Here is an 8946-nt window from a genome sequence, read left to right as displayed (position 1 = left end):
TTTTTTGGGCTGGATTTGGGCGGATTTGGGGCTTTTTTTGGGGAGGAATTTGGGGGGGGAGGGGTGATGGGGGGAGGGGCTCGGCCCCTCCCCCACCCGCTGCCTCAGGGACTTTCTCCCCCTTCGCCTTTTCCTGGAATTTTTCCTCCTTTCCCACTTTTTTTCCTCCTCATTTTAAAATTTTCTTCCTTTTCCAAAACTTCCTCTTTTTTCCCCTGATTTTCTCAATTTTTTCCTGGTTTTTTTTTTTTTTTGCTGATTCAATTTTTCCTGATTTTTTTTTTTAATTTTTCCTGATTTTTCCCCTTTTTTTCCTTCTTTTTTCCCAATTTTTAAAAACTTTTCCCCACTTTTTCTCATGATCTTTTCCCCTTTTTTCTGATTTTATTTTTTCCCTTATTCTCCCATTTTTATTCTTTTTTCCCTGATTCTTTTTTCCTCCTTCTGCCCCCTTCCCTTTTTTAATTTTCCCAATTTTTTTCCTTTTCTCCCACTTTATCTTTTTTTATTTCCCTTCCCCCTTGTATTTCATTTTTATTTTCCCCTTAATTTCCCTTTTCATTCTCCCTCTTCATTTTTTTTTTAATTTGAATTTCTCCCTTCAAAATCCCCTTTTTTCCCCAATTTTTCCTCCTTTACCCCCATTTTTTATAAACCCCTGAATTTTTTACATTTCCCTTTTCCCTCCTCTTTCCCCTCCCTCCCCTCCCCCTTTTCCCCAATTTCCCCTTTTTTCCCCCAAAATCGCCGCCGAGCCCGGAAATTTTTTTTTATTATTCCCATTTTCCACACTGTTTTAATTCAAATTTTTTTTATTTTATTTTATATAAATCCCCTTTTTTTGCCCAAAATCCCGGGAATTCTCCCCGTTTCTCCCCCCCCTCCCCACCCGGGGTTTTATTAATTATTAATAATTAATTAATTTTATTTGGGTTGGGGTCCCCGTCGGTGCCAATCCCGAGGTTTTTTTTCCCCCGGAATTCCCGCGCCGGGGTTTTGCCGATCGTGGAATAAAAAACGCTGCGAGTTTGGTTTTGTATAAAAAAACACCAAAAAAAGGAAAAAAAAAAAAAAAAAACACAACGGAATTTTCGGGTTTTTCGGCCCCGTTTTTATCCCAAAATCCCAGAAAATTTGAGGTGGGGGAAAAAAATTGGAGGGGGGGTGTAAGGGAAAAAAAAATCCGAATTAATATTTAAAATATTTCCATTCGAACGGGAATTTTGAATTGGAAATTTCCAGAATTTTGAGTTAAAATCGACAGAAATTGGAATTTTCACATTTTGAAATTTTTAGTGGAAATCGACAAAAATGGGGAATTTTAAAAGTTGGCATTTTGATGTTTTAAAATTTAAATAGAATTTTTTTTTCAATTCTAAAAAATCAAAATTCAGCCTAAAATCAACAAAAATTGAAATTTTAGAAGTAGGAAGTTGGGGAATTTTAAAGTCAAAGTGCACAGGAATTGAGATTTCCATTGAAATCGAATTTTTCAATTTTAAACATTCGATTTGAAGCCTTAAATGCGTAGAATTTGAAATTTCCACTGAAATCTCAATCGAGTTTTAAAATTGGGAAGATTTAAATTTGTAGGAATGGGGAAAAGGAGGAGAATTGGGGGAATGGAAAAATATGTAAGAAAAGACCAAAAAAAGGGTTAAAAATGGTTAAAAATTTAAAAAGAGGAAAGGGAAAAGGGAGAAATTGAAGGAAAACAGGGAAAAAAGGTTAAAAATAAGGAAAAAAGGGTCAAAAATTAAATAAATTTGGGAGGATAAAAAGTCACCAAAAGACACGAAAGCGACAAAAAAAGTTAAAACTAAAAAGGAGCAAACGGGAGGGAAACAACAAAACCCACAGGAAGTAAAAAAAGGGGAGAGAAAAACATAAAAACCCAAAAACGCCCCAAATCCTCCCGGGAGGCCCCGCCCCTTCGGCCGTTCCTGGCCCCGCCCCCTCGCGCCCATTGGCTGTTCCGGGGAGGCCCCGCCCCCTTTTCCCGCCGTCCAATCAGCGCTCGGGGGCGGGGCCGCCGCGATTCGAGGCGGAAGCGGCGCCGCGCGGGGGGGGGGAGGGGCGGCGACAGCGCCGCGATCGCGACAGAGGCGACAGAAGCGCCCCGGTGCCACCCCCGGGGCCGGCAGAGCCCCCCCGCAGTCGCGACAGGTCGGTGATGGCGGCAGGAGCCCCGCGCTGTCGCGACAGAGGTGGCGGGGGCACCCCTCCCCCCGGGGTGTGACAGGGACACCGCAGTGTCGCGATAGAGGCGGGGCGGGGACAGGGCGCGGGACACAGCGGGGGACAGCGGGAGTCGCGACAGACGCGGGATTGGAGCGCGGCCGCAGCGGTGACAAGGACAGCTCAATGTCGCGACAGCTGCGGACGGGGACAGGGACACCCCAATGTCGTGACACCCCCGTGGCGACAGGGACAGGGATATCCCAATGTCGTGACACCCTGTGGGGACACCTCGATGTCGTGACACCCCCGTGGGAACAGGGACAGGGACACCCCAATGTCGTGACACCCTTTGGGGACAGGGACCCGCAGGGACAGGCGGTCACCCCCTGACGTGGCACCTCGGGGCTGTGGCGGTGCCACCTGGGGGTGGTGACATCCAAGGAACGGTGACAGCGGGGACAGTGACACCCCTGACAGTGACACCCGGGGGGTGGTGGCACCCGGGACATGGTGACATCCAGGGGACGGTGACACTCCGGGGGTGGTGACACCCCTGATGGGGCCACTCGGGGGATGGTGACATTCTCAGGGTGGTGGCACCCTGGGGGTTGTGACACCGGGGGTGGTGACATCCAAGGAATGGTGACACTCCGGGGGTGGTGACGGTGCCACCCGGGCGGTGCCACCCGGGAATTGGGACAGGAGGTGACACAGCCCGGCAACGGCAGCGCCGAGACTGGGACAAGGTGGGGACAGGGGGACACCGGGGGGGCTTTGGGGACACTGGGGGGGACAGTGGGGACAGTGGGGGGGCATTGGGGACACTGCGGGGGGGCTTTGGGGACAAGGAGAGGACAGGGGGACACTCTGGAGTCTTTGGGGACAATGGGGACAAGGTGGGGACACCCTGCAGACAGAGCCACCATGGGGGGTGGGACACCGTGGGGACATGGGACACTGGTGATGACGTCACCTCGGGACAGGGGATGGGACACCCCGGTGTCCCCCAGGTGTCCCCAAGTGTCCTGATCCTCCCACCTCCAGGTCCCCCCAGGTGTCCCCACCTTGTCCTCAGTTGTCCTGAGCTGTCCCCCAGGTGTTCCCCAGGTGTCCCCAAGTGTCCCCATGCCCTGTCCCTGTGTCCCCAGCTGTCCCCAGTGTCCCCAATGTCCCCAGCTGTCCCCATGCCCTGTCCCAGTGTCCCCACTGTCCCCATGCCCTGTCCCAGTGTCCCCATGCCCTGTCCCAGTGTCCCCAGTGTCCCAGTGTCCCCAGTGTCCCCATGCCCTGTCCCTGTGTCCCCAGTGTCCCCTGTGTCCCCATGCCCTGTCCCCAGTGTCCCCAGTGTCCCCAGTGTCCCCATGCCCTGTCCCAGTGTCCCCAGTGTCCCCACTGTCCCCAGTGTCCCCATGCCCTGTCCCTGTGTCCCCAGTGTCCCCAGTGTCCCCATGCCCTGTCCCAGTGTCCCCAGTGTCCCCAGTGTCCCCATGCCCCGTCCCTGTGTCCCAGTGTCCCCAGTGTCCCCATGCCCTGTCCCTGTGTCCCCATGCCCTGTCCCTGTGTCCCCAGTGTCCCAGTGTCCCCATGCCCTGTCCCGCTGTCCCCAGTGTCCCCAGTGTCCCCATGCCCTGTCCCAGTGTCCCCAGTGTCCCCAGTGTCCCCATGCCCTGTCCCTGTGTCCCCTGTGTCCCCAGTGTCCCCATGCCCTGTCCCTGTGTCCCCAGTGTCCCAGTGTCCCCATGCCCTGTCCCTGTCCCTGTGTCCCCAGTGTCGCCATGCCGCGCCGCCTGCTGTCCCTGCTGCTGGCCCCCACGCGGCTGCTGCTGGCCGTGCGGGGGTTGGTGGCCCGGGGGGCGCTGTTGGTGGCCGCGGTGGCCTCGGCCGCGGCCTTCGGGCTCTGGGCGGCGGCGCTGCTGCTGCGCCTCGGGCCCCGCGCGACGCTCGAGTGGCACCGCAGGGACGCGGCCCCGCCCGGGCTGGCGGACGGAACGTTCGGGGAGCACCGGCACCTGCGGCTGCAGGTTCGGGGGTCTGGGGGGTCCTGGGGGGTCCTGAGGGGATTTTAGGGGGTCCTGAGGGGATCTGGGGGGAATTTGGGGGAGTTTTGGGGGTGTCGGGGAGGATTTGGGGGAATTTTCGGGGAGGTTTGGAGGCTTTGGGGGGTTCCTGGAAGGTTCTAGAGGGGTCTGAGGGGGTTGTGGGGGGTCTTGGGGGGATTTGGGGGAATTTTGGGTGGATTGGGTGGGAAATTTCGGTAATCTGGGGGGGTCTTGGGGGGATTTGGGGGGATTTGGGGCTGTTCGGGGGGATTGGGTGGTAATTTTCGGCGATTTGGGGGGGATTTGGGGGGGTCCTGGAAGGTTCTAGACGGGTTTGAGGTTGATTTTGGGGTGTCCTGGGTGGATTTGGGGGGATTTTGGGGGTCTTGGGGGTGAATTTGGGGGATCTTGGATGGATTTTTGGGGTATCCTGAATGGATTTGGGAGGATTTTAGAGTCTTTGAGGGGCTGGTTTTGGGGTGTCCCCACCCCTCTGTCCCCATTGTCACCTCATTGTCACCCCGTTGTCACCCGGTGTCCCCAGGGCTCGGGGCTCCGCCTCCATTACGTCACTCGGGGTCCCCCCGACGCCCCCCTGATGCTGCTGCTGCACGGCTTCCCCCAGAACTGGTGCGTGTCCCCAGTGTCCCCAATGTCCCCAAGGGTCCCCAGGTGTCCCCAGTGTCCCCAGTGTCCCCAAGTGTCCCCAGTGTCCCCCAGGTGTCCCCAATGTCCCCAAGGGTCCCCAAGTGTCCCCCGTGTCCCCAATGTCCCCAAGTGTCCCCCAGGTGTCCCCAGTGTCCCCAAAGGTGTCCCCAAGGGTCCCCAAGTGTCCCCCAGGTGTCCCAGTGTCCCCCCCTCCCGTCCATCCCGTGTCCCCGTGTCCCCAGGTGTCCCCGTGTCCCCCCCTGTCCCCAGGTGTCCCCGTGTCCCCCCGCTCCCGTCCATCCCGTGTCCCCGTGTCCCCCCCATCCCGTCCATCCCGTGTCCCGTGTCCCCAGGTTCTGCTGGCGCCACCTGCTGCAGGAGTTCGGGTCCCGTTTCCGGGTGGTGGCGCTGGACCTGCGCGGCTGCGGCGACTCGGAGAAGCCGCCGGGGAGGGACAGTTACCGGCTGGAGCTGCTGCTCGGGGACATCCGCGACGTCATCGAGGCGCTGGGGACACCGGCGGGGACCCCGCGCTGCGTCCTGGTGGGACACGACTGGGGAGGGGTCCTGGCCTGGGAGGTGGCGTCGAGTCACCCGCAGCTGGTGGAGAAACTGGTGGTGATGGACGCGCCACAGCGGGGGGTGATGGCAGGTGACAGTGGGGACACTGGGGGGACTGGGGACACCGGGGACACTGGGGACAGCAGGGACGGGGGGGGACATTGGGGAATGTTGAAGACATTGGGGACAGTGGTGAGATTGGGGACATTGGGGACATTGGGGACTTTGGGGACACTGGGGACAGTGGGGAGATTGGGGACATTGGGGACAGGGGGACATTGAGGGGATTTGGGACAGAGGGACATTGGGGAATATTTGACACATTGGGGACAGTGGGGATACTGGGGACACTGGGGACATTGGGGACACTGTGGACATTGGGGACACTGGGGGGACACTGGGGACATTGGGGACATTGAGGGAGGGGGGTGGCACTGTGGGGACATCGGGTGTCAGGGTGGGATGGCTCTCGGTTGGTGGCACTGGGGGACATCGAGTGGCCGAGGCCATCGGGTGCCACCTCCCGAGGCTGACGTCATCGAGTGCCACCTGCCATGGTGACATTGGCCGGTGACATCTCTGGTGGCCGATGTCACCAGGTGCCACCTCCAGCCCGTGCCATCCAGCGCCACCTCTCTTGGTGGCCCTGCCATGGTCGTGACCCCACAGTGTCCCCACCATGTTTGTGTCCCCATGGTAGCCCTGTGGTGGCTCTGTCTGTGTCCCTGTCCCTGTGGTGGCTCTGTCCCTGTCCCACTGTCCCTGTCCCTGTCCCACCCCTCTGTCCCTGTCCCTGTCCCCAATGTCCCTGTCCCTGTCCCCAATGTCCCTGTCCCTGTCCCTGTCCCCAATGTCCCTGTCCCTGTCCCCAATGTCCCTGTCCCTGTCCCCAGCGTTCACAGCCCGTCACCCGTCGCAGCTGCTCCGTTCCTGTTACATTTTCCTGTTCCAGCTGCCCTGGCTGCCCGAGCTGCTCCTGTCCCTGGGTGACTTCCAGGTCAGCGCTGTCCCCTCCTGTCCCCTCCCTGTCCCCACCCTGTCCCCACCTGTCCCCTCACTGTCCCCTCCTGTCCCCTCAGTGCCATCTCCCACCCCAAAGGGGCAACGCCCGACCCCAAAATGTCATGTCCCCTTTTTTGTCCTCAATTTTGGGGGATGGTGGCACCACACAGACCTTGTGTCCCCCTCTTTGTCCCCAAGTTCAGGGGTTTGGTGGCACCCAGAGCTCTTTGTCCTAAATTTTGGGGGTTTGGCACCACCCAGCCCCCATTTCCCTCATCTTGTCCCCAGTTTCAAGCTCCTGGTGCCACTCAGTCCCAGTTTCCCCCAGTTTGTCCCCAGTTTCTTGGGTGCTGATGTCCCCAAGTGTCCCCAGTTTCCCCGAAGTCACTCAGACTTCGTGTTCTCCATTTTGTCATTCTTCCCCCCATTTTATCCCAAATTTTCAGGGTTTTGGTGCCACCCAGCCCCCATTTCATCCCTGATTTTGGGGTCCTAGCAACCCCAGCCCCCATTTCCCCCGCTTCACCCCGAATTTTGGGTGTTTGACATGACCCAGCCCCCATTTCCCCAGTTTTGCCCCAGATTTCGGGGTGCCCCAGCCCCGTGTCCCCCCGGGTGTCCCCACAGCTGGTGAGGACGTTCCTGACCAGTGAGCTGACCGGGATCCAGGACCCGGCGCGGCGGCTCTCGGAGCAGGAACTGGACTCGTACCTGTTCGGGCTCTCCCAGCCCGGGGGGCTCAGCCCCCCCCTGCACTTCTACCGAAACCTCTTCCGGTGGGTGGGGCCGGGGGCGGGGCCGGGACGATCCCAGCTGGGTTTGGGTTGGTCCCAGTTGGGTTTGGGATGTTCCAGTCGGGTTTGGGTTGATCCCAGTTGGGTTTGGGATGATCCCAGTTGGGTTTGGGTTGGTCCCAGTGGGTTTGGGTTGATCCCAGTTGGGTTTGGGATGATCCCATTTGGGTTTGGGATGGTCCCAGTTGGGTTTGGGATGATCCCAGTTGGGTTTGGGATGATCCCAGTTGGGTTTGGGATGTTCCCAGTTGGGTTTGGGTTGATCCCAGTTGGGTTTGGGATGATCCCAGTTGGGTTTGGGATGATCCCAGTTGGGTTTGGGATGATCCCAGTTGGGTTTGGGATGTTCCAGTTGGGTTTGGGATGTTCCAGTTGGGTTTGGGTTGATCCCAGTTGGGTTTGGGATGTTCCAGTTGGGTTTGGGTTGATCCAGTTGGGTTTGGGTTGATCCCAGTTGGGTTTGGGTTGATCCCAGTTGGGTTTGGGATGATCCCAGTTGGGTTTGGGTTGATCCCAGTTGGGTTTGGGATGATCCCAGTTGGGTTTGGGATGATCCCAGTTGGGTTTGGGTTGGTCCCAGTTGGGTTTGGGATGATCCCAGTTGGGTTTGGGATGATCCCAGTTGGGTTTGGGATGATCCCAGTTGGGTTTGGGATGATCCCAGTTGGGTTTGGGATGACCAGTTGGGTTTGGGATGTTCCAGTTGGGTTTGGGATGATCCCAGTTGGGTTTGGGATGATCCCAGTTGGGTTTGGGATGTTCCCAGTTGGGTTTGGGATGATCCCAGTTGGGTTTGGGATGTTCCAGTTGAGTTTGGGTTGATCCCAGTTGGGTCTGGGTTGGTCCCAGGTGTCCCCAGCTTTCCCCAATGTGTCCCCAGGTGTCCCCAGTGTGTCCCCAGGTGTCCCCAATGTGTCCCCAGGTGTCCCCAGGTGTCCCTGACCCTGTCACCCCCCCCAGGGACACCCCGATCCCCCGCGAGCCGCCCCCTCCCCCCACGCTGCTGCTCTGGGGTTCCCGTGACGCGTTCCTGGACCCGCGCCTCGGCCCCGCCCACCTGCGCTGGCTCCGCCCCTCGGCGCGGCTCCGCCTCCTGCCCGGCGCCTCCCATTGGCTGCCCGAGGAGCGGCCCCGCCCCCTGGCCAAGCTGATTGGAGAGTTCCTGGAGGGCGGGGCCGAGGCGGGTCCTAGCCACGCCCATATCGGGGGGGCAAGGGCGGGGCTTGGGGCGGTCTCAACATCTGGCAGGTGATGGGACACCCCCAACATCTGGAATGGACGCGAACATCTGGGAGAGGACCCTGGGGGTGATGGCACACGCCAACATCTGGATGAGGATGTTAAAATTTGGGTGCGGAGCTCAACATCTGGGTGGGGACCCCGATATTCGAATCCGACGCGCTCGTCTTCCTGGTTCGGGCGGCGCTTTCTTCTGATTGGTTCGCACTTGTGCCAATCAAATCGATAAACCAATCGAAGCGCGGCTGAGTGCGGCCCTGGGTTCTGTGTTTTAATTGGTTGTTTGACCTGTCAATCAGAAATCTGAGCCAATCAAAGTACGGGGAAGGTGGGACAGTCTCGGTCTTAGTACGAGCAGCGCTTCCGTGTTTGGGCGGTTCTCGGTTGCGATTGGTCTGTCTGTGTGTCAATCAATGGAATCAACCAATCGCTGCGCGGCTGAGCATGGGGGTGGGAATTGTGGGAATGGGAATGGGGACGGG

The 8946-nt window shown here is 58.0% G+C and overlaps 1 protein-coding gene across 1 annotated transcript; it reads left to right on the top strand.

The window, feature by feature from the left end:
- The first annotated feature begins 1937 nt into the window (after positions 1-1937).
- Positions 1938-8718, top strand: LOC130266724 (epoxide hydrolase 3-like). Its single transcript, XM_056515985.1, has 7 exons — positions 1938-2166; positions 3950-4202; positions 4765-4850; positions 5222-5520; positions 6323-6426; positions 7059-7207; positions 8186-8718. Exons 2-7 carry the CDS (start codon positions 3957-3959, stop codon positions 8475-8477), a joined length of 1176 nt encoding a protein of 391 aa, XP_056371960.1. The 5' UTR covers positions 1938-2166; positions 3950-3956; the 3' UTR covers positions 8478-8718.
- The last annotated feature ends 228 nt before the right edge of the window (positions 8719-8946 follow it).

The sequence above is a fragment of the Oenanthe melanoleuca genome, unplaced genomic scaffold (assembly GCF_029582105.1).
Source record: "Oenanthe melanoleuca isolate GR-GAL-2019-014 unplaced genomic scaffold, OMel1.0 S170, whole genome shotgun sequence".
Lineage (NCBI taxonomy): Eukaryota > Metazoa > Chordata > Aves > Passeriformes > Muscicapidae > Oenanthe > Oenanthe melanoleuca.
The sequence above is the reverse complement of the archived record's forward strand: the minus strand, read 5'-3'. Positions and strand labels throughout refer to the sequence as shown.

Bases quoted from the DNA above. Each gene is read 5' to 3' on its own strand.
- LOC130266724 (XM_056515985.1), top strand. From the start codon at position 3,957: ATGCCGCGCCGCCTGCTGTCCCTGCTGCTGGCCCCCACGCGGCTGCTG. The intron at 4,203-4,764 runs GTTCGGGGGTCT...CGGTGTCCCCAG, and splicing joins ACCGGCACCTGCGGCTGCAG to GGCTCGGGGCTCCGCCTCCA. The intron at 4,851-5,221 runs GTGCGTGTCCCC...CCGTGTCCCCAG, and splicing joins CACGGCTTCCCCCAGAACTG to GTTCTGCTGGCGCCACCTGC.